The 25530-nt window shown below is 44.0% G+C and overlaps 1 protein-coding gene across 2 annotated transcripts in view; it reads left to right on the top strand.

Annotated features, from left to right (window-relative positions):
- Nucleotides 1-1279: 1279 nt before the first annotated feature.
- kcnq3 (potassium voltage-gated channel, KQT-like subfamily, member 3) overlaps nucleotides 1280-25530 on the top strand; it is an 87106-nt gene continuing 62855 nt past the window's right edge. The window contains exons 1-2 of one of the 2 annotated variants that reach the window (XM_069720493.1): nucleotides 1280-1486; nucleotides 2112-2582. In XM_069720493.1, the coding sequence (XP_069576594.1) occupies nucleotides 2263-2582 (320 nt within the window). In that variant the 5' untranslated portion in view covers nucleotides 1280-1486; nucleotides 2112-2262. Of the gene's footprint in view, nucleotides 1487-2107; nucleotides 2583-25530 lie in introns of both variants that reach the window. The other variant, XM_069720492.1, reaches the window with a different exon arrangement.

Genomic DNA, 25530 nt, shown 5'->3' with positions numbered 1-25530 from the left:
GCAAAACGTAAACAAAGACACAAAGCAACTACAAAGAAACGCAAAACAACCATAGCAATGCAAATCGTAAACAAAGACACAAAACAACACTGAAAAGACACAAAACAAGACAAAGAGATGCAAAACAACCACAGAGATGCAAAACCTAAACAAAGACACAAAACAACCACAAAGAGACCAAAAAAACAACTACAAAGAAAAACAAAACAAATACAAAAAGATGCAAAAAAAACCTACAGAGAACATTTCCAACCCTGCTGACATCTTTTTAAAGCTGTAATAATGTACTTTCAGTGACTCTGAATGCATTTGCATTTAATTTGCATTTGAGTACTTCTTATTTTTGTGTACACTAAATGATCTGAAAACCTCTGCTGCATATCAGTCGGCGTGTGCACCTGTTCCTCTGAAAAACTAGAGCTACAGTCAGAACCGTACAGCTTTGTTTTGCTTTAAACTTTCCAAGTTAGTTTGACTTTGCCTCTGATTCAACAGTTCAACTGTTGGATTCCACACACACATACACGCACACACACACACACACACACACACACACACACACACACACACACACACACACACACACACACACACACACACACACACACACACACACACACACTTAACATGCCATTATTAATAGCTGATTATGGCTAAAATGTGGTCACTTTGACACACTTGCTTACCGGTTTGAACTGCGCCAACCGTATTGTTAGTTGTGTACAAATTGGGAGTAGACGGCACAGCATTCTCATATTACTAACAATATATAAGTAGTGACGTGTACATTTAAAATAGCCTTCAGTCCCCAACAATAATATTTCACAATATTTTATTTCATAACATGAACATAAAGTTAAAACGTCCCCACGTCGCGGGTGATTTTTTTTTTTTTTTTATTTTACCACACAGAAGCGTTGTGTGCCTTTGTTTATTTGTGAGGTCCTCCTTAAACAAACAAACAAACAAACAAACAAACAACACTGCCTCTACACATGCATAACGTTTGCACGCGTGTGCATGACGGTGCATGTCAAGTTATCGCTCGCGCGTTAGTGTCTGTGTTTACAAGCGCGTTTTCCTCCCTGAACACAACAAGGTGTGCTCTCTCTCTCTCTCTCTCTCTCTCTCTCTCTCTCTCTGTGCATGCACACGCACCAGCGTGTGTGTGTGTGTGTGTGTGTGTGTGAGTGAGTGAGTGTGCGCGCGCACGTCACGTCTGCGTTGCTGCTGATCTCTCTCTCTCTCTCTCTCACTCACTCACTCACTCTTCCTCTCTCTCTTCTCTGCTGCTTTTCCTCCGCTTCACTTTCAGTATCGACCTCCTTCACGCAGCATCTCTGCTCTTCATCCTCCGTCTCCGACCTCCTCCTCCTCCTCTTCCTCCTCCTCCGCTGCCGCCGCCGCCTAAGCGCCGCTTCCTCTCTGCAGGTGGATGGAGGCTGGAAGCCCCGGAGACGCGAGCCATGCCCGGGATCCGCTGCTGGTAGGTGTCGGTGCGGCTGGTTGGTTGTCTTCAGCGGGTTTCCTCCCATATGTGTATCTTATATTTGCCGTGTGTGTGTGTGTGTGTGTGTGTGTGTGTGTGTGTTAGGATGCAGTGTAATGCCAGCTCTTTGTCTCTCCGGTGTGTCTGTTTTTTGGGGGGAGAAGGAGAGGTGCTGTTTGAGAAGTGGGCATTTATTGCTTGATTCCAAATTGATTTGATTGATTGATTGATTGACAGGCTTCATTAGTCTCCGTGTTTCCGCGTCGAGACGCGCAAAAAAAAAAAAAATCTGTGCAACACTGTTATAAAACTGGCCTCGGCACGCGCTGCGGTGCGTAATAGTGTGACTTTATCCTACTTTTGTGGCGATCTCGGCGCGTGCTTTGTGCCCACTGTATTAATGCTCCCGTGGTGGTCTCGTGAGAAAGGCGTGTGTTTTAAACGAGCGATTTTTCACGCACAATTTCGCGTCAGATTTCTGCACCCAGAGACGCCGATGTTTTTTTTTTTTTTTTAACAAAGTAAGATGTGTAACGCTCCCTCCTCCCCCTCCTCTTCCTCCTCCTCCTCCTCCTCCCACTACTCCTCCTTCACCTCCTCTTCTCTTGCTTTCACCAGTCAGACTGCTGAGCACCTCCCTTCGCGCCGGGGACCACATCCTTAAATGACCCACGGCTGAGAAGAGAGAAGGTGGGGGGGCAGAAGGAGGGTGTCTCCGGATCCAGCCGCCCGGATCATGGCATGCTGCCCACACCGGCTATCCAGCACTGACCATGGGGCTCCGGTCCAGGACCGTCGCTAGCGGCTCGGAGGAGCACAAGAAGACCTCCGGCGCTCCACCGGGGGACTTACTGGACCAAGGAGGCGCCGTCGGCGCGGACAAGGATGGCGCTCTGCTGCTGGTGGCGGCTTCGGGCCGGGACGACTACAAGCGGGGCTCGCAGGGCATCGGCATCGGGCTGCTGGCCAAGACCCCCCTGAACTACACCCGGCCGGCCAAGAGGAATAACATCCGCAAGAGGAGGATCCAGAACCTGATCTACGACGCGCTGGAGAGGCCGAGAGGATGGGCGCTGCTCTACCACGCGTTCGTGTGAGTGTACACACACACACACACACACACACACATATATATATATATACAACTTGCACGCGCGGGTGACTACAAATGACGGCAGCGGAGAGCATCCTCTCGATGTGGGACTCCCGAGTCTCAGGAGAGAGGAGGGGACTCACTTTGTTGCAGCAATTTTCGTTCCCTTAATGAAGCCTTTGCGCAGCGCTGATGTGGGATCCAGTTAGGCTGTAACCTAATATCTGCTGTGGGGGGAAATTAATAGTTTCCTCCTGTTTGACATTGAAGCTGCTTTGGTTACGCAACCTCTCAGCAAGGTCTCACTCTCACTTTTTTTTTTTTTTTTTTGTCTTTTGAGTTGAAGCTTCACATCTCTCACTGGAGCTGACAGGTTGTCATGTGGATTCTTTTTCTGCCCCCCCCTCCTCCTCCCCCCTCCTCAAACAAAGTTTTTAAGCCACTTCTAAACCCACCAAAGTTTAAGTAAGAAGGAAGCTGCAACAGATGGCTGCTGCTGGAGTGTTGCTGGATATGATCGGAGTGATATTTTGTTTAAGTGTGTTGCTGAAAACTCTCAGTTCAGGGGAGGAAGCGGCTCCCGAAAGTGCCTGTTTTGGTTTTTGATTGTTTTTTTGTTTTTTTTTAATGGACTTATGCTTTCGGCGTCGGGTTGAAATCACATCTCCTTTATTGATCTGCGAGTTTAAAGACATCTAAAAGAATAAAAACTGGGTTGAATTTGTTATACTAGAAGTATTTCATCGATCCGTTGGCCTTTAAAACATCGGAAAGTATTGATGTGTTGAAGTCAGAAGATAACAGGACGTAAATGAGTTTCTCCCACTGGAGACTCAATTTTTTTTTTAAATGAAACAACACTGCTGTTTGTCACCTGCTTGTTTTATTGATTCAGCTGCAGTTTGTGTGACTCGATTTCAAGAATTTGACACTAAAAAACAAGTTTTCTGAAGAGTTTATATCGGACTTTATTGTGGTTGATGAGACTAAATTAGCATTGGTCTGTTTCTGCTTCCCAAAATGCAAGTAGATGATGAAGTTCCACCAAATTTAGCTGAAACTCGGTTACTTCCAAATTTCCACCAAACTTTCTCCACTTAGAAGTGTGGAGATTCTTTACTGGGACATTTCACTCCCAATATTCAGAATAGCAGGAAGCTCATGAAATTGAAAAAGAGTCGCCATCTGCGGTCGCAAAAATAGATCATAAGTTCTGGGTTTTTTATGTCATAATTTGTTGGTCAGTAATGAATCCAGTCTGTCTGTGATTTAATAAACGCGACAGGTAATGAATAGTTTCACCATCGATCTGATTATCAACGCTGGTCAGTGGGTTTTCAAGGTTTCAGTGTGTGTTTGCAGATTTCTGAGTGTAAGTTTACACAGTGTGTGTTTACAGAGTGTGTGTTTACAGATTTCTGAGTGTAAGTTTACACAGTGTGTGTTTACACAGTGTGTGTTTACAGCGTGTGTGTTTACAGATTTCTGAGTGTAAGTTTACACAGTGTGTGTTTACACAGTGTGTGTTTACAGAGTGTGTGTTTACAGATTTCTGAGTGTAAGTTTACACAGTGTGTGTTTACAGAGTGTGTGTTTGCAGATTTCTGAGTGTAAGTTTACACAGTGTGTGTTTACAGAGTGTGTGTTTGCAGATTTATGAGTGTAAGTTTACACAGTGTGTGTTTACAGAGTGTGTGTTTACAGATTTCTGAGTGTGTTTAAAGATTTTTGAGTGTGTCTGAATTGTGCGTTTTCAAAGGTGTTTCAGGAGGTCTGGGTGTGTGTTTTCAAAAGTGTGAGTGTGTGTTTTCAGAGGTGTGTGTGTGTGTGTGTGTGTGTGTGTGTGTGTGTGTGTGTGTGTGTGTGTGTGTGTGTGTGTGTGTGTGTGTGTGTGTGTGTGTGTGTGTTTTCAGAGGTTTCCGTGTATTATTGCAGGTCTGCGAGCTGATTGGCCAGTCTGTCTGATGAAATCAAACCTCGTGTCGTGAAACAGTTTCTAATATTCTCTCCTGTATCTCAGCTGTTTGACCTTTTCTTTTTTTTTTTCCCTCCCTCTGAGTTTGTTCGGGTGAACCTCAGCTCTCCAGTTTCATAAATGAGTTTGACGTCTGCTTTATGTCCACCTGCCAAAAAACAACAGTCGATACCAGCGGGCAGGAAAATACCTTTTTGTTTGTTTGTTGTTTTTTGTTTTTTTTCCCTGCAGCTCAAAATTCACTGTTGTTCCAAATGGTGGTTTTGGAGCTGCCAGAAGGTGCAAACTCATCAGCTGCAGCCACAACTACGAATCACCCGCTGTTGTCTTCATATCCCATCCTGTAATCAGCCAATATGACCTCACAACTAATATATCAATGAGTCCATTTATTATTTTCCTCATTTATTCTAGCAGCTGATTTTTTAATTTTTTATTTATATATATGTATATTTCTGCCCTCTGTTGACATTTTGGGGCTACAATAATCCCCAAAAATCTATATTTGATCCCGCAGAGTTTGTCATTTTAACTTGAGTATCGTTTTATGAATTGAAAACTACCTTTGTAAATATCGTCCCCCCCCCACACACACACACACTTTTGTCCACTTATCAGTCAAACACTTAAAGATATTTTCCTATTTTCTGCTGCTTTTTCGGTTTCAGGTTTCTTTAATTATGAATGAATTGTTGTGATATATGTGATATAATAAGAAATAGTTATTTATTAGTGTGGTGGTAGTTGTTGGTATGGAGGGTGTACTGGTTTTCCATCGTACTTTGGACAGTGTGATGATGAAACGTGTTCACTAACATATTATTTGATACTTAAAGTATGAAAATTGAACTTGCGGAAACCCTGCTCCGTCTTGCTGGTTATTTTTGGCTTCAACAGTTGCTTTTTGCCTGAATGTGAAGTTGGAAGTCGTGCCTGCGAGTCTCTACTCAGGGCGACAAAAAGCCCCTCTATCAGACGCAACAGTTTATTTTTGCTCCTCTCGACTTCCGAGGAAAACGCCGAGCGGCTGACTCATCGCCGCGTCTCTCGTGTTGGACTGGCAGCGCCTTGTGTGTTTTTCTCGGCAACACAACATACGCAACATCCAATATGGCCGCTCCATACGGGCAGCTGGTGTCGGAGCGGAGCGGGGAAACTACACGTGTGAAAATTCAACCTTTATCGCAAAGTGCTGCTCCGCTGGTGAGTTGAGCGAAGTCACCAAACGGCGTTGGGTTTGGTATGAAATCATCTCGGCTCACAGGAGCTCGTTTCTGTCTCTGATTTATGACGTCATCAGGTTGAAATCAGCAGCATCGTAACACGAGGTCGAGGTAGACTGAGGCTAATTACTGCAGTGTTTATTTACAGGGTAATTTACATGAATGCAAAACCCCAATTAAAGGAAAAGTTTAAAGTACATTTTCTCACCTTAAAAATAAAAATATATATTATTTTTGTGAGCACTGAATGTATCTACTAACAATTGAGTTCGGGTTCGGGCCCCTCCTGAAGGCCACCAGATCAATCTGAGGGGTCATGAGATTAAAAAACAACGTCTTTTATTGTGAAATTTTACATCATGACCGTTGAGTAAATGAAAACTTGCATCTTGCAACTTGTCACACGTCAAAATAGTTGGAAAAAACGTATTTTAGGAGATGACCACATGATTTTTTTCAATATAAACTGCAAAATATTAAAATCTTAATTTGAATGGAAACCACTACTTTAGGCTGTCAAATAATTCAGCAATAGTGCCATAAGAAATACACAAATAGCCTTTCAAAGGAGTATAACATGGAAAAAAGTACCTGAATATTCGAGTAAATGTACTTCAACACAGGAACATTATTTACAGGACGTATGTAAAAAAACAACCAAAAACATCGAAACCGCCGTTCGGCTCAAACCGCGGCTCACCGAGGGGCGCTAAAGCGTTGTTGCTCAAGGGCACTTCAGCGGCTCGGCGCTGACAGCAGGAGAAGCATTACTCACGCTCTTCACCCACAGATTATGATGCACAGGCAACACTTCAACGTGACATGTATAGGAAAAAAACGGGAGGCAAGTGGGACGCGGATTAAAGAGCAAGAAACAGATGGGTGGACGACGATAAAGAAACTCGGGAGGAGGTGTGGGGGGGGGGATTCAGATACATGAAGAGGTGGAAGAGACGGATTTGTTGTCAGGAAAAAAAACAAAAAACAACCGGCGGTAAATGTAACGCAGCAGTTTATTTTCAACTATAACCGACATGGGAAGTTGTTGGTTTGAGTCTTGGAACGACTAAAAGTGACCAAACGACCAAAACGAATGCAGGTTCTTCTACAGGTGGGATTCCAGCCTGAATGTTTTTGAGGGAAGTCGGGTCACCATGTCAGTTCAACACTTCTTCTGACAGGCTGCCAGTTGGACTGATAACTCAGATAATTGAATTTAAAAAAAGTTGTTTTAATTTCTTTTTTTTTTTTTAAATTATTACTATTAGCTGGGTTTTGCTTTCGTTCCCTGGCGGAGTTCAGGGATCTGCGACGGCCCCCTCTGTCAGAAAACAAGTATGTAACCAAGTTCGAAGAACAAGTCTAAAAACATAGTCCAAAGCCAATCCAAGTCTAGTCTACGACCATGTTCGAAAACTAGTCTGACGCCAAGTCTGTAACCAAACGGAGTCTGAAACGGAGTTTGAAAACAAGACTGAAACCAATCTAAGAATCGAGTCCACAGCCAGTGCAAAGCTGGTCTGAAAACCAATTCAAAACCAGTTTAAAGCCAAATCCAAAAACCGGAGTCTGAAAGCAGTCCAGGTTTTGTCCCCCCCCACCCCCCCCCCCCACCCGCATCCCCCCCTCCCGCTGGAGGGAATTTCAGGTCGCCGTATCAAGTCGCAGCTGCTATGAACAGGACTTGAAGTACCTAGTACCCCCTGAATTTCGGTTTCCATAACAACACAGTTGGAGAGAGTGAAATCCGATCCAGAGTGGAGGCTGAGTACTCGGGTCGAGCGAGCGTGTGTGAAAGCAGAGAGAGAGAGAGAGAGAGAGATAGAGATAGAGAGAGAGAGAGAGATAACAAAGCGACGGAAACACGAGATGTTCGACATCAGCAGTTTTTGGTGGCAGATCGGTGGTGGTCCTTTGGCCTCGTCGCGGCCAATCCAGACGAGCCTGACACGAGATGCTCCTTCCCAGAATGCACGACTGCATTAAATCCTACGTTTTGCTCTTTTCCCGCCCCTCCCTGCCTTCCTTCACGTCTCCAGAGTGACATTTCTTTTTTAACTGGAAAAAGCAGCAGCAGCAGCGTCAGTAGGTGTGAAACCATCTCGGTCAGATGAAACCCCCTCGTGTTGTGACTGTGGCAAACATTTTCATGCTTTTTTTTTTTTTTTTCCCCGAAATCACTTTGAAGTATTACACGGTCCTCGGCAGGTGGAGGCTGCCGAGACGACGGTTCCTACTAACGCCGAGCACTCGTTGGCTGCTTTTTCATTCCCTTTTTTTCAGCACCATGGACAGAGATCACTTTTGCAAACTGTACCAAACTCCATTAAGAAAAATGGAAATTCTGAAATATAACATTACCGCTGCTACTGAAACGATTAAACATTGGTCATTAACACAAAAGTGTATCAGAAAAACTTTATTATACAATTCGGCTGGCTCTGCCTCCTTTTAGATGTGAGAATTTTCGGTATTTTCTCATTAGAAATCAAACATCTTTTGTTATGGGGCCGTTTGTTCGGACGACACGAGACATTTGAAAGATGCCTCTTCGGACTCTCAGAACTTGTGACTGTCAGTTTTCCACAAAAATTGTTTGTTTGAGAAAGTGATTGAAATGAAAGAGTTACATTTATTCTCGACCCTGGAAAAAGTAGATGAGAAAAAAAAAATTGCAAGTTAAGGTCAAGTTATCAGCTTTAAACGTCTCAGATGAAGACTGCAGAGGAAGATTGTTGTCAAGAGGGATGACAAAGATGACGAGTTTCAGCCCCTCAGTGATATAACATATATAATAAAATGGTGCTTAAAATGTAAATGGATAATAAAAGCGGATTAACTGCTCTCAATTTTCACCCGCTCTCTTCCCTCGCCTTCCTCTCTTCTTGTTTCTCAGCAGAACCTCATTTACAATCCATCTGATTGGTGTCAAACCTGAAACAAAAGAAACCCGATGACAGGCCGACGAGTTTCAAATTCGCTCTCAGATCTTCTCTGATTTTGCTGAGCCTGCAAAAAGCTATTTTTTGCCCACATAATTATCTAAAACCTCAGCAACTCACCGTTTGAATCCGGGCTGCATTGAGATTAATGTCACATCTGTGTCTCACCGGCTGCTGCTGGCGTCTTCAGGTTGTCCTGCGTTATGCATCTGGTAGATACTCGTGTTGATCGCTTCCTGCCGCGCGGGCTCGATGCGCCCGTGTCCTTGTTCCGTCCTTGGTTCGAGTTGCGTTGTCGGCCGCACGAAAGAAAACGTGGGCGGAAAATGAATCGACAGACGAGACCGAAAACTTCCTTGTAGTGTGAAGAAAACAGAGGACTTCTCTTTACTCTCCGCAAACAGTCCTGCTGCCGTTGGGGCCCTCAGGGTTTTTTTTTCTCTCAGGGCTCTTATTTTGGCGGGTGCTCCATTTCCTGCTTCCTTCATCGAGTCAGTGTCGCAGTCGTGGGTTAGAAAAGGTGTAATCTTCGTGCAGAAATGAAATGTAAGATACGTTAACTCGATATTTCAACAGATATCGAGTACAAAAACGGTAAGAATTTTTTTTTAAACTGCTTTTTTCGGTTTTTTTTTTTAATGTAGAACCGAAGTCGTAGATGCTACTTTAAACATTTTGGTGTTTCAAGGTCAAAGGTCACAAATACTGTCACCTCACATTAACTCATGCCTGTGAACACAAACAAGACCTGAGTCACTTAATTCAGTCTCATTTATAAAAAAATTCCCTCTGTGGACGGGTTTTCACCAATAACGGGCTGCTAATGTTTACCAGTTGTGGATTCACTTCAGGGTTTCCTAATGGACTCTGTGGTTGTGGTCATTTAGTGTAATGACATTTATCTTCTACAAATGTTGTAACAGTGGGAGTCATTCAGACTGTCTCGTGGAGACATGAAATGTAAGATTCGGGCTCCATGAACGAGACGTTTCACCACATATTGAGTCTAAAAACTGCCCGATTTTTCATGTAGAACGAAAGTTGTAGACGCTTTCTTTGCTACCATGTGGCCAAAAAAACCCAGTGCTCTCCGTACAGTACATTTCTTACATTTCTTGGTTAATTAATCTGTAAAATTTGAAAAGGCACAACAAATATTTTTGGTTTTTGCGATGCTTTTTGCTTGAGTGATCATCGAAGAACCTTCATATATTCAATTTATTGCCGTAATAACAACAAAATTTTGAATTTTGAGAAGCTGGAAAAAGATCATTTTTCCTTGAAATGCAACTTTAATGCAGCTCTAGATAGATGCACCGTTGGCCGGGTACCAAACTTGGGATACTTTTATTCCACCAATCGAATCGCCTCAGCACTATCTAGTGTTAAAAAGTTGCCCTGTCATTTTCTACCAAAATGTCAAGACCTACTAGGCTACATCCACCATGACATGTTTTCATTTTAAAATACAAACTTTTCTACGTTTTGGATTTTGAAAACTCGTCAGCCGTCAGTAAGCCGCAGCGCTCCACCTGCAGGTCTGCTGTTTCGCCCGTGAACCAGGTTTCCTCTTTCCACGTGTCGTAGCTCCTCCTGCAGCAGAAACAGATGGCTGCCGTCGCGCCGGGCGACTGAAGTTACATGTTCATCGAGGAGTCGCTCCCGCCGAGCTGGCCGAGGGCCGAGGTGACAGAGCTCGTCGCTGCCGCTGGGGAAGTTTCTGTCTGCTGCCAGATCCTCAACCCGTGTGACTCTTTAAAAGCCAAAGTGTCAACGCAAGTTGCACACACATCTGCAGTTGTTTTACACGTCTGAAAACCCCCAAAAAACACACTTTCCGTCTTTTAAAGCCTCCGTACCGGCTCCTGATGAGTGGACGGTGTATGACCGGCTGCCGAAAAAGCTCTTACCGCTGCAGAAAAAAAAGATGGCTTTCATGATGGCGGCTCAGGAGGTCGTCAGAGTCATAATGAAGCCCTCGGGTGCTGTTCTGGGTGTTAAACACAGAGGGGGGAGGTGGGGTTGTCTTTGTTTTCCCCGAGTTTACCGCCAAATTTCTTAAAACGGCAGCAGAAAATGCAACAGTATTATTTACAGTTATTGAAATTCAGATATAGCAAGCAAATATTTGTTTGTGCGACGAAGGCTGCTTTGATTTATTTTTATATTTTTTTCGTGGACCCATCCATCCACCCCAACCTCCTCCCTGAATGTTTTTTTTTTTTTTTTTCCAATCCAAAATCTTTTCCTGTTAAGTTTTACTTGCTTGCTCGTTTTGGACATTAAAAGACATTATTTTATTTTTAACTTTACTACAACGTGCCGTTCTTCCAGCGGTCGTATTTTTGAACCGTTGAGCGATAATACTTTTTTTTTTTTTTTTTTTTTTTACTAATAACAACCTGTCAATCTGACGGTGGTTTGTTAGAGCGCCCTCTGCTGGATTACACGATAAACCTCTTCAAGCGGTTTGCGACGGCCCTGTATGTGCGCTCATGGAGGGGCGTGGTCTGTAAGACATCGCAGAGTATCGCCAAAAGAGATCTCAACCTAAGACTCGTACTTTTTCCTGTTCTCATAAAATAAACCCGTCAGTTTTATCGAAAACATTTTCATCTCCCTTCCTCTCCGGCGACATTTCACACTTCTTCTGAGTCGACAGAGCAGCTGCTTCTGGGAAAAAAAAAAAAAAAAAAAGTCTCCATTAGTTATGAAAAATGTCTTTAATTATAACAACAATAAAAAAAACCTCTTCAGAGGTCCGGGCCTCGACGCGTCGGAGCCGCTTCGGGGACGTTAATCCGGTCGGTCGTAACGTTTTCGGGTGATTTCTGTAAATCACGGCGCCGGGAGTTTCCGCAGGTTCGGGACGCGTTCGCTTAATGACGAGCGTTAACGATTTGTTTTCGCTCAATGTTTGTGACGGTCGCTCGTTTCGTCGATGAGTCAGGTCTCTCTCTCTCTCTGTCTCTGTCTCTCTTTCTGGATGATTCGGCGTTCCCGTGACGATACCGCGGGGACTCGCTCTGTTGTCTTCCTCTCGAGCGCAATCACACCAAAACACCAGAGCAAATTCAATTGCGCCGCTGTTATCAGCATTAGTAGGCTACATCCCCCCACCCCCACCCCACCCCTCACCCCACCCCTCACCCCACCCCACCCCGCTCTCTCCATCTTCTCCTCCGTGGCAGAGATGCTTTATTCTTACTCTCCCCCCCCCTCTCTCTCTCCCCAGAACCAGACGGCGGTAATGTTAGCGGCGCCCGTAAGACGCCTCAAAAAAATAAATAAAAAGGGAACTTTCGAGAGGATGAAGCTGATGCTGAAACCCGATATGTCACGTTTCAGAACCCCTCCGGGTGATGTGTGTTAGCGGGCACAGCTGCAGTTCAGCAGGTGGCTGAAGACAATTTCTTTCCCCCCTCATCAGCTCGTTTGTCTCCGAGGCGACGAGCGTAGTTTAGTGGCTGCAGCGAAGGATGCTGGGAAACATTAATAAGCGCTTTTTTTTTTTTTTTTTTTTTCTCCCAGAGTCTCATCAAACACGAAGCGTCCCTTTACAGTTTTATTATTACGATTCCTCGCTGTTTTTTTTTTTTTTGACCTGTGATGTGCGATGTGAGCTCGGGACCCCTCGGCCGTCTTGTTTCCAGTCGTCACGTCTCTTGGTGGTCGTTCTTGTTCGTGGTCATATTATGTCGTTTTCTTTGGTTGTTTTCGCAGTTTGTTTGACTTCCCCGGGTGAATAATATCATCCTGGGAATAATATAATAATATCCTGTGCCCGGTCGACCCCTTCAGTGATCCATCCATCAATAGTTGTCATTTTTTGGTGATTACTCAGGGTAGTTTCCAGTGTGATCTCACAGACTAACACATTCTCTGGTCACCGCTGCTGCTGGCAGGTTCCTGTGATATCTGAACCACACACACACACACACACACACACACACACACACACACACACACACACACACACACACACACACACACACACACACACGGGGGGGGGGGGGATCGATGGGTGTAGGTGGAGCAGTCGGACCCTGAGGAGGATGATCTTACCGGGAGGAGGAAGATGATCTGGCCTTTATAAAGGGAAACCCCCCCTCTCCAATCCCACAATCCCTTTCTCCACTGCTGCCGCTGAGCACTGAACCTCGGTCTGTGATCCTGTTGTGTGTGTGTGTGTGTGTGTGTGTGTGTGTGTGTGTGTGTGTGTGTGTGTGTGTGTGTGTGTGTGTGTGTGTGTGTGTGTGTGGAGGGGGGGGGGGAGGGGGGATCGTTACCGTTTGTAATTTCAGTCCGTCTCAATCTGCCGTGTCAGTGATTTTCACAGACTGTCCGAAAGTCCGCCGGCCATGTTTACTTCCTGTGACACGACGGTAAAAATAACCCTTTTTTTTTTTTTTCCTTTTACAAGCAACACCTGAAAGCAGCTCAAAGCGAGATGCAGTTCAGAATCTGTTCAGAGTTTTGTCTTTAAAAAAAAAAAAAAGTCGAAGCCTAGAGATATAAATACTCTGGAAATTAAAATTCAAGATTTTATCAATTAGATTCATGCTGAGCTGATAAAAATGCAGGAAAAAAGGAAGGAAAAGTAAAACAAATTTTAAAAAGCCACGGGGAGTCGGAGAGCGGCGGATCTTGCAAATGAGACGAGAGCATTTATCACGAAAAAGGTCTATTTTTTATTTGTTTTTGCTCAGACCTGCTTCACTTTTGACTCCTCCCATTTTGGGACCAGGCCACACCCACTTTTGCCACCCCCCTTTTGAAACGCCCGTTTGTATTTTGTTAAGGTCGAGTTATCGCTCACTTACTCGTCTCCGTGCTCCGCATATTATATTAGAGGCTTTTTTTTTTTTTTTTTTTTTTTACTGAGTCATGATTTATACAGAATATAAAAAAACAACAACAACAAAAAAAACAACAGAAGTCTACGGTTGTAATTAATTCAGAAAATATATATTAAAAAAAAAACTGAGAATGAGGAAACCACAGAACCGACTCGCTCGATTGGATGAAACGGCTTTTTGAATGTCAGCATGGATTTCCTGAATAAGTTGAAGGTTTTAGATAAATAAATCAATCTGTGGGAAGCGTATTTAATAGATGAGGGTGTGTGTGGCGCTTTCTAATCGCGCGTGTTTTATGGAGAAAGTGGGTCAGGGCGGCGTCAGGAAACAAGGTTTTTTTTTTGGAAAAGGGAAGGACCAGAAAACACAGAAGCAGCGACCCGCCGACAGAATCCGAACCGGTGTAAAAGGGAAAATGGCCGACTTGACAGTTTCTTCTTCTAACAGCTGCTGAAGGAACATTTGAACACCTCTGGGTTTTTTTTTTCTTCCGTATCAAGTGTCTGAAAAATTCTGAATAGTAGCAGATGTATTTCCGTGCGAACACGTTTCACATTAAACGAAAAAACAAAACAAAAAACTGACAATTAGAAAAAAACTTTCATTTTTTTTCACATTATATCGACAACAGTACCCACCACTTCTTCCTCTTCTCCTCATCTTCCTTCTCCTTCCTGTTTTTTTCTCCTCCTCCTCCTCTTCCTTCTTCTTTTTCTTTTTCTTCTCCTCCTTCTTGTTCTTCCTCTTCTTCTCCTCCTCCTCCTCTTCCTCCTCCTTCTCCTCCTTCTCCTTATTCTTCCTCTTCTTCTCCTCCTCCTTCTTGTTCTTCCTCTTCTTATTCTCCTCCTCCTCTTCCTCCTCCTTCTCCTTGTCTTCCTCTTCTTCACCTCCTCCTCCTCCCTGACACAAAGAAAACTGCTGCTTAACATCAGGATTTCTAGAAGATGTGTTCAGGTGTGTCCTGTATATTTGTACGTTACTATTCACAATTCATATATATATATATATATATATATATTTTTTTTTTTGTCAGCTGAAAATGGTTGTCTGGGTTTAAATTGTTCAAATGCATTTTCTCTTTGCAAAGTATTTCTCCATGAATAAAACAAAAAGTTGTTCCTGTCTCCTGGGTTCATGTTGGAGCAGAGGAAGTGGATGAGTGTCTCCAAAGCTTAAAAAAAAAACCGGGAGACGGAAACATGATAATCAGCCTCTGGATGTATTACGGTCATTCGGTGCCGCGTGGCAGTAAAACATCAAACTTATTACCTCGTTAAAGTCACCGCGGATTAGATCATCGCACTGAGCGCGCTCAGTCTGTCTGTCTGTCGGAGGTTCAAATCTCCGGCTGGCTGTCGTTAGTCTGCTCCAATCAGAACGCTCGGAGCAATTACGGCGAGCTGGAAGACGAGGAAGGTTGACTCAGTCTACCTGTGAGTGTGTGTGTGTGTGTGTGTGTGTGTGTGTGTGTGTGTGTGTGTGTGTGTGTGTGTGTGTGTGTGCGCGCCAATTCTAGAAAGCTCTTCAGCTCGTAAAAAAAAAAAAAAATGAATGAGTGAATTATTTATATTTTGTTTTTAATTTTCTGCCTCTTATACCTGAGACTATAAGGAGACACGCATCCTGCTTTCAAGACCTTGAAGTCCTCCTGCGTCTCTTTGCGGTCATAGTTTTTGGATACTTCGGAGAAGGGTTTTGACTCTGTGGAAGAGGTTTTTTTTCGTCTCTTCCTTCTTGTCCATTCGGGGCAGTTTTTTGGTGACTCCGGGGTAACCCTCCGGGGTTTTCCCAACCTTAGTAAGACCTACCATGACGAGTAAACTTCTAGACTGGTGTTAAACATGTCAAAAACTCTCTCTCACACACACACACACACACACACACACACACACACACACACACACACACACACACACACACACACACACACACACACACACACACACACACACACACACACACACACACACACACACGCACACACACGGAAAGAAACTATAACTCACATCCCGTTACGCCGTCCTTCCTTAGTAACAATGAAGTCCTCAAACATGAAACTTTAATGTTGACAGGAAGTCTAAGCATCCATCAAATCCATCAACCGTAATACCCGCTCCCTCTCCGACCGGACTGGACTCGGTCCTCTCGGCGACTCTCTTTGCGAGGCAGGATAGTAAAAAAAAAGGTGCATCGGTGTGGTTTTATTTTGTGTTTGGGATGTGGAGGTTTTTTTTTTTTTTTTTTTTTCCAGATTCTTCAGGTTCTTCTGACAGCAGGAGTGAACGTGTGCAACCGAAGCTTCTCGGATTGCAGAGCTTCGTCTCCAGCTTGACCCACCCTTTAACGCTGACAGAGCACTTAGCCCCGGTGTGAACTACGTGCTCATCATTTATTCAGGAACCAGGAACCATTTGTTCTACCCTCTTTTTTTTTTCCAAATCCCCCCCCCTCCCCCCTCCACACATCTCAAGGCATCGTTTCCGATTCCTCCGAGGCTCGTCTTAAGGCACGGTGCTCTCCTCCTCCCCATAATGCCTCTTGCTTCCTGCCGAAGGCCTCGGGTGACTGGCTGTGCCACAGGGTTTGTTTCTTCCAAAAAAAATTGGGGGGCGGGCGGGCGGGGGGGGGGGGAGCGATGGGTGAGGCAGGGGGAGGGAGGAGGGCGCTCATCTGTTTTGGCAAGCAGGGAGATAGAAGGGAAGCTCTCTGTGTTTGTGGAGGGATTTTTGGTTTTTCTTTTTTTTTTTTCCACGAGGCTTTGGAAGAGAGCTGGAGAGTCAACAGAGGGGAGCGTCGCCGCTGTCGTGTAAAACTGGAAATTAAACAACAACAAAAAAACGGGGTCTGATGCAGATTTACCGGTAATTACAACGTGACAAACCGGCATCGCAGCAAAAACGTGAAACAGCTCACGCTTTTGGCCTGTCCAGGCGTGACGGTTACACGTTTTCCTGTTGGTGGACGAAAACAAAACCTACCGCCTGCGTAGACTCGTGGGAAATTAAACTTGTAGCTAAAACACGTGGTTGGGGTTAGAAAGAAAAAAAAAAAAAAAATCAACAAAAAAAACGTTATCACCTCCTGCCAAAACGTGGCTATTTCACGTTTTGCTTTTAGTGGACCAGCGTGTCTATTTCACGCTTTGCCGTGATACTCGGTTTCAACCTGACGTGAAATCTACGTTTCTGATTGGTTTTCCAAGCGTCTGTTGAATACCGATCAGTCCTCACTCCTGAAGGAGGGAATTTAGCGAATGACACCATAATGATTTGTGGGGAAAAGTTGATTGACTTTGTATTTTATGAGTGACGTTGATGCTTTTTGAATAGGAGTCTATTGGAGTCAGACGTCCTTTGTAACCAGCCCCTATTGGCCATCAGTGGTATTGCACTTTAAGGCCAGTTTTATACACAGTCTGTGGTCTGAGCATAACTGACCAAGGGGCCGCCATCTGAACTGTTTTGGACCAACGTGGACGTCGCTCGTTTTCTAGATGAAATTGATCAGCTTTTCCACATAACCAGCTCACTACATATCAACTACTTTTCCGATATTGAGGCGTCGTCTTAGTCAGAGCAAGACGGCAACGTCCACTTCTGGTGAAGGTCATGTCGTCCATCTATATATAGACTTTATAGCGCAACCAAATGCACCGCTATCAAAGTCTCCCTGCTGTAGAGATGTCATGTCAATAATTGTTCTTAACACATCTTAAGAAAGAGGTTTTTTAGTGCTTATTAGCTTGTGCAGAAAAACTGCCCAATCCGACAACCTCCTGCTGAAACTGACCTCCCAACCTTAACCACAAAGATCCTTGAATTCCCAGAAAAAAAGGAAACAAATCTGTAACGTTCATGTAAAAGTAATTGATGCGTGTACGCTGTTGAACAAACCGTTTTAACATCAGTCTGCATGAAACTTCTTTTTTCTTGAAATAGCGAGTAAATAGTAAATTCCACCGACGATCTGACTTGTTAACCTCATTTCGCTTCCTTTAATGTGTGTCTCGACTGCAATTTTCGAGCCGATCTTTTCATTAAGAAGATATTAAAGCTTTGAGGGAGCTCAAAGTGCTGACAGGACCTTTTTTTTTTTTTTTTTTTTTCTCTCAACAGCTGACGAACGCTGCTAATTAGCACTCATAACACGACTCATCACAGTTTTGCAGCAGAGATTCAGTGAAGTTCAAAGTTGCATTATTTTTTTAAATTTTTTTTTGCACGAGTGCTCTTCGGGTCTGTCGGTTTATGTCGTTGATGTTTTGCCGGGCGGTTCGTCCACTAAATATGCGGAAATCTCTAAAAGTTCAATTAAAAAGATGAATAAAAAGATTAACACCTGCTTCATCGCGTTTTGTTTTTTTTCTGACGCGTCTTGCCGATGATCCTCTTCTTCCTCCGGAGTAGAGTTTAAGAAGCTTGTGCCTTTTTTTTTTTTTTTTTTTAAGAAAGACCTGCTTTTACCTCAGGAGGTGTCGCGTTAGCACGGAAACAGAGGATCACAACTGGACCAGCAAAAAGCAGTGAAGGATACTTTATATTTTATGCGTATCGAAGCCAAAAATCGTCGGGCAAAAGGTGCCGACCCACGTAGTGGTGGTTTGAAGGGCGGGCGAGAGGACACGGCGGGAGGCCTCGGGAAAAAGGGATCGGAGGGACTGCTGACCTGACAAGGTGGATTTTTCAATTTCCAAACGTTCGTAAAAGGGCAGCGGACCTTCCTGCGAAAGAGGACAAAGACGTTTTACTGCGTCCGATTCGTGCTATTGTGGAAAAAAAAAAAGGAAAAAAGGCCAGCTGGAATCAGATGTCAGTGTTTTTTTTTTGTTTTTGTTGTTTGTTTGAGATTCACTGGTAGAAAATGATGCTGTTGAACTTCCCTGAAAAGATTTTGTTCACTTTACTCCGCACGCATCTTAACACGAAGCTTTTAACTTTGTCTGCGATTTCAAAATGCGACTCAAAGACACTGAAGGAAGTCAAACAAATCGGATTGACGGACAACTTTTCTACGTTTCTTGCCGTCCGTTAGTTGAAGTTTATGGGCTGGATGTCTGAATGCTGCAGATACCCCCCCCCCTCCTCCATCCTCCCGCAGAATTAACAAAGTAAAAGCAATGAAAATGCATTGAAATGCTAAATGATACAACCTCAGCAGAAAACATTGCAACGTTTCAAAAAAATTGTACAAAACAAATAAATGATCCACTTAATAGCTTTTTTTTTTTTACAAAGTTTAAACACCAACATGCTTGATGTTTTTGATCCTTTTTTTAAAATTTTATTTTTTTTAATCCCTTTAATGTTTTTAACTCCTTCATTTTACTCCCTTACTGCTGGTTTATTTAATAGTAGTTTAGTACATCATTTTTGATCTAAATGACAATTATCAGGTTTATTATCCACATTTAGACGAGTTAAAGTCTTTGAGGTGATGACGTCTTTTTATTCTTTATGTATTAATAAAACAAGGTGTCATTGCATCAAAAAGACATCTTTCCTTAAAAAGAGTAAAAAAAACAAAACATTCATTTTATATTTGTCATAACTTTTGGAATTTTCTTAGAGGATCATATTGGAGTTTTAACCGTTTCCACCCTGGAGGACTTCGTGTATCTGATATTAAAACGCAAGAATGCATCGCTCAAGTTTCAGACACGCTAAACGCACTTCGAGAATTGCCGGTGTTTCATGGCGCAATTTATTTATTTTTTGCCATAATGCACATTTTAACGTGACGCCTGAAGCCGTCAGCGTCACAATCGTTTTCACCTCTTCAGATAAACAGACTCAACACAACCTTTCTGTTGAGAAAACACTCGTTCGCCTCCTCTTCTGCCTCCTTCCGCCTCCTGATGTGTCCTGATGTGTCCTGATGTTTCGCTGCCGCCCTGGAGATGATAGCTTAGGAAGAGGACAAAAAAAAAAAAAAAAAAAAAAAAAAAAAAAGAGGCTGATGACTCCTCCCGCTCTGTAGCCCTTTAAGGGATGATTTAGGGGATAATTAGATCTGGAAAACATTTGGGCTCCGAGATGTGCAGATGCCTTTTTCTTACTCGCATAATGGATATCTGCAGAACAGATGGCACCGAGCATTTAGTCAGAAGAAGGCCGCGCCCCGGAGCCCAGGACCTCCAGTCGCACCGAATATTTTGACCCATATTCATGCACGGTTTAAACAGTCATCTTCATTCAGTTCAGGTGTGTAATTAAGATGAATGAGCGGCAAACGTCTCCTCAATTTAAAGTAAATGTCAGTCAAGCGATGACGAAGTCGAGAAACACCCGCCTTCGAAAAACGACCCGCTGCTGATCTCTGATTGGTTAATTGACGACAAGGTGATCTACCGTTGAGCTCGTACTGTGTGATTATATTAATGTGATTACTTGTAACTTTTCGGCTGTAATCAGATTTTAGGAAAATGCCAAACCTGGTGTCTTTTTTTTTTTTCCAGGATTTTTTGAAAACACCTTTAATGGAGCTGAATTTCTGTCGGAGAAAAATAAATCTGGTCATTTAGATCCCGCAGCTGTTTTTTTTCTTTTGTTTTTTGTCACATAGGCGGAAAACTAAAACGGTTTACTACTCAAATAGAGTCCAAAAAGACAACTAACCTTGCTAACATCGTAGAAATACGCTACAGTTAAGTACGCAACTAATGTCAAAGGAAAACGGCCTAACTGATAAAGTCATGGAAGGACGGCTAATAAGTTAAAGCTACAAAAATACAGTGAGCTACACGGCTAGTTATACGAAAACACCCAACGACACATCTAAAACCACAGAAAATCTGCGATCTGTACGACTAAATTCGTAGAAAGACGTCTGACTATTGTAAGAAAAATATTAAATATTTAATAAACGGGTGACGGTGAGTTTTGACCTCCGTACGCGCAAAGGTTTTGTGTGATCGAAGGTGGACGGCGTTTACGTTTTCAGCCGCGGTAGCGAACTGATACGATACACAACGGCAACGATCAAACAGCCAGTCAGAGATTCCTCCACAACTCGGATGGAAGATGCTTTAATGTGTGTGTGTGTGTGTGTTTTGACATTTTCCAGCCTGCCCAGGCTTGTGAATAATTGATCACAGGCCTTCACCTCTTCTCAGTCTGCGTTCAGTTCGCCCTCCAGTCGTCCGTCCGTCTCTCCGTCTCCTCCTCAGGTCTGTCAATCACTCTCATTCTTATTCAAATGCTTTTTATCTTTCTGTGCAGATTTTTTGATTTTTGTTGTTGTTGTTGTTGAAAGATTATAATCGTTCAAAATCCTCAAATGAAAGCTCACACTTTGAAATAACCTTTCAAATAATGAGGCCGGTATGAAACAAACAAAAACAAAGACCGAATAGAAAGGACTGAAAAAAACCGATTTGTGCTTTTTAAAAGGTTCACGGGTTGAATTTCATTATCGGTTCTCGTTACATCGGCGCAACAGTCATACAGTCGCACCAGTGTGCTGACTCGTCACTCGTACTTGTCACTTGTCTTTTGTTCGCTGTCGGTGAAACTTTTTGCAGTTTTTAAATTTTTTTTTTAATTTCTTAATAAAAATATGCTTTGTGTCACCGAGCAGAGAAGTCTCGGTGTGCTCCGCCCCTTCGAGCGCGCTCAGTATGCGGGGAACGTCTCACCAGACACGACGCTTATAAACTTTGTACGCTGTAAAAAATAAAAAAAAATAGATTTATCCAGCTACGACAGGCTTAGTTTTATGTAAAAAGTTCTTCACTCGAGCTTTAATAAAAAAAAATCCCTGTAAATGAGAAATATGTGCTTTCAGATTAACTCCCCCTCCCCCCTCCCTGTAGTTTGGGGTAAACAAAGACCGGTTATTCTCTCAGTGCTCTGGCGGTCGGCTCGTTGCTCTTTTATCGGCCTCTTGTCACCGCTCGCTCACTTCCTGCCACCAGCTGTCAGTCGTCTCTGCTTCTGGTGTGCTTTCCCTTTTTTTTTTGCCCTCCCTCCCTCCTTCCCTCCCTCCCTCTCTCTCTTTCTCCAGCCTTTCATTTCTGCTTCTCACCCCCCTTTCTGTTTGTTTGGGGTTTTTCTTTTTCTTCTTATTTTTGTCTGGCGGCTTTTCCCTCGTCTCTCTCTCAACCTCCCCACCATCCCACCACCGCTCCCGGCTTCTCCTTTGTCTCCTTATCATTTTTCTCTCCCCTGCATATTTACTTTTCTCTCTCTCTCTCTCTCTCTCTCTCTCTCTCTCTCTCTCTCTCTCTCTCTCTTCTTTCTCCATCTTCTCGGGGGAGGGGCGGGCTGTGATTGACAGTATAAAGGTGTCACTCCGACCACACCACGCTGGCCTGTTTTTTTTTCAAGCTGCGCACTGAAGATTCCCACTTGTTGGATTTTATTTGGTTTTGTTATTAGAATAACTCTCTGATTTAACTGAGAAAACATACGTCGCCTTCAACTCTTATGAAATACGTCGGGGGATGTGCTTGATTTGAGCTTTAATGCCGTGAAGGGAAAAATCGTCTACAACTCCTCTGAGATTTCATAAAGAATTGATCTGCATGCTCAACAATAATGCCTTTCATTTTTTCATGTCCGTTTGATGTGGATGTAACCAAGTGTACAATTGGTGGGGGAGGGAGGGGGGGTGGTGGTGGGGGGGGCACATAATTAGGTTCTCCTTAACAACCCTTTCCACCTCAGTCTGCTGACGGTCCACAGCCCACTCCCCACTGGCATCTGGACCAGTTGCGCCCGGTTACCAGGGGTAACCGTGCGACTCGTTGCCACGGGCGACTCGTTGGCGACTCGTTGCCACGGTAACCCCAGGGAGGCAGGGGGTTTTGCTCTCGATTTCGGTCCTCCACACTCTCGGCTTCGGCCTGGTCAGTTACCCCCCCCCCCCACCACCACCACCCGGTCTTTGTGCCGGACGTTTCTTCGCTCTGCTTTTCTCTGCAGCCGAGCGATTGAAGCTGTAGCGGGATGTTCGCTCTGTCGTCGTCGCCGCAAAACGGTGGAAAAGGTGGAGGAACGGCGAGCCGTTCATAAAAAACGAAGCCGTAACACCCCCCCCCCCTCCTCCCACACACACACACACACACACACACACACACACACACACACACACACACACACACCCGGAGACAACACGAGTATGCTGACTCCATCAATGGCTTATATTTAGCATGTTTGGTGGATGTGCTCGCTCAGATTAGGGAGTACGTTTGTGTGTGTTTGTGTGTGTTTGTGTGTGTGTGTGCACACATATGTGTGTGTGTGTGTACGTATGTGTGCGCATTAGCTACAGCACGATGACACAGCCATGTACAACAAAGAGTCTCAGTTGCTAGGCAACCCCATCTAAAAAAAACAAAAAACAAAACACTTGCTAACCAAAATATGTCCATGTATGCAGCAGCAGCGGCTTCTCAGCTGGAGGAGTTGGAGTGGATCAATTTGAATTCCTGAGAGCAGCTCCTGCAAAATGTCATCGCTGAAAACAAACTATTAAGCGAGCTTTCAGCAGCACGTTATTTTCATGTTGAAAAAAAAAAAATCTTATTTACACAAGCCGGCGTCGCAACAATTTACATGCGAGTCGCCAAACAGACTTTGACTTTTTTTTTCCTCTATCGTGGAGACCCGAAGAGAAGACGGGACACCACAAAACAGAGTCGGACAAAAGAAGGAGAGCGAGGCGAAGCGGAGCAACCGGAAACAAAACAAAATCTGCAATATTATGAAATCCTCATCGCTGATAAGACGAGGAATTAAGCAGCCGAAAAGCTGCAGCAGGTGCAGTCTTTACACAGATTATTTAATGTTTAAATAAAGATATGAACCTTTTTCTGTTTTGTAGCTAATTGGAGCTGAAAAAGGTTTCAGCCTCCTGCGACGGGCGGCGTTACTTTGATACGCCAACTTTCCCTCGACTTAACGTAATAATGTTTTTGCAATATTTTGAGATTACGTACAATTTTCTGCGCACAACAACAGGTCGATTGACAGTATGGGAGGGGGGGGGGTATGGAGAAAGTTCCCAGAAAAAGTCGTACATAATTAACACATGATCCATTAAGAGCAAATTTCCGGCTTTAGGAGAGACCAAATTTTTTTGAATGTTTTCTAACTTTTTTTGTGTGTTTGAGCTTTTGGCTTTGTTTTTGTTTTTTATAACGTCATCCCATCGCGTCCTCTTCGTTAACAGTTTAACGCCACCAACTGAAGAATCGACGCCACGAGCTGTTTATCCGAACAAACAGTCTTCTTTTCTTCTTTTTTGCACGTTTTCCTTTCGATGAAATCCCTCTTCTTTTATATTTTCTGCTTTTCCCGGGACCGTCTGTTCTTTCGAGAAACTCTCCAAACTCCCGGCATCTCCGTGAACTTCGCCCGAGTTGAAACCCCGACCCCTCGGTGACCTCCAGGAGGTCGCTGGCGGTGAGATTGGACTCATCCCTTCCCTCGGAAAACCTTCCAGTTCTTTCTCCGCACTGCAGCTGGAGCCAAAATGAGTAATTAGTGGGTGGCGAGCGACCTTGGTTAATTGCATCGCCGTGAGCGGAGCGGCACATAGAAAGTGTCCGTCCGGAGCTTCGTTATGCTGATCTGGCCTCGGAAAATGGCTCCTGTAGTTGAAAACGGCTTCGGGGCTGGAGTTCGATGGCCATTCGACGACAGCGGCGAGGTCAGATTATCGTCGTCTGAATACTGACGAGTCAGGCTTTTATTTTGAAATCTTGGCTCAAGGAGGACAGCTCCTTGTTTATGCATATTGAAGCAGCGGAAGCAAATGATATACGTAGAAGCAAATGTCGGATAAATGAACTACAACTCATGTTTAATGTGGAATGAAGTGGCTCGATCGAGGCCACTTTTAATACATTTTAATGACAATGATTTGCCAGTTCTGCTTGGCAGTTTTGGACTCTCGGAGGTTTTCCCGGGAGGGCAGGACTTGTTGGCGAGGAGGAGCGAAGTCCGAGCCAACCGCAGCGGAGCCCGGACCCGGAAGGTGCTTCCAAAAAAAAAAAAAAAAAAAAGACGAGCGGTAGAATTAAAAAGCTCCAGAGAAGACGAGGAGGGACGAAAAAAAATAAAATGGACGCAGACTTTTATTTTTTTGGGTGAAATCGCAAACGTTCACGTACCATTGGTCACCAAATAATGCGTGTAACTCAGGTGCCGATGTTGGTCAGATGACGTAACTAGGAATATTTAGCCGTGAGAGTTATCGCTATATAATAGGATAGGATGTGTCAAGACGATGCCGTTGAGTTCATGTAGATATACGTAACTATACTGTACGCGATAGTATTATAGTTTTTTTAAATTTCCTCGGCTCTTCTTTAAGACTGAAGCACACTATAAATAGCTCTCAATCTCTTGGTTTGTTTCAAAATGAGTCACATGGATGGTACTTTCGCTGTAAGCTGGCGTTTCAAATGTCCCGGAGAGAGTTGGTACCATTCACAGCAGCATGAAGCTGTTTTTCTTTTGTTGTTTTTTGTTTTTTTTGTTGTTTTTTTTTGACCAGTGCTTCTGATTGGTCTCTCATAGTGGTTTCAGTGGCCCAGTTTTGAAGAGTGTTTGGCTGCACGTGAAAGCAAAGATGAAGACTAAGACGGGCTGCTGCTGCTGGATTTCTCTCTTTTTCCACTCCGTCCAGAAAAAAAGTTTGCTTTACTGCAGAATCCCCCAAAAAAGTTTGCACAGAGTGATTTCAGGTCAGCTGCGCAGTAACAGTACTGATCCCCGATCTGTGATTTAAACGTCACATGTTTGGGGGCTGAAACAAAACGCCCCAGAATCCATTTTGCGGCTGCTATTTCTGCCCCCCCCCCCGCCCCCTTCATCCCCGCCCCCACCCCCACCCCCAGACCCGACCCGACCCGACCGTGGCTTTTCTGAGAGTCTCCTGAGAGTCCAAAAACCCACGCATGGTTTCCACCTGTCTGAGACATCATATCTGATCTGTTCCGCTTCT

Source organism: Brachyistius frenatus, unplaced genomic scaffold (assembly GCF_029030835.1).
Source record: "Brachyistius frenatus isolate BFR_SWC_R1_liver_20210118 unplaced genomic scaffold, ASM2903083v1 Contig_242, whole genome shotgun sequence".
NCBI classification, from domain to species: Eukaryota; Metazoa; Chordata; class Actinopteri; family Embiotocidae; genus Brachyistius; species Brachyistius frenatus.
This window is presented reverse-complemented; position numbering and strand designations above follow the sequence as displayed.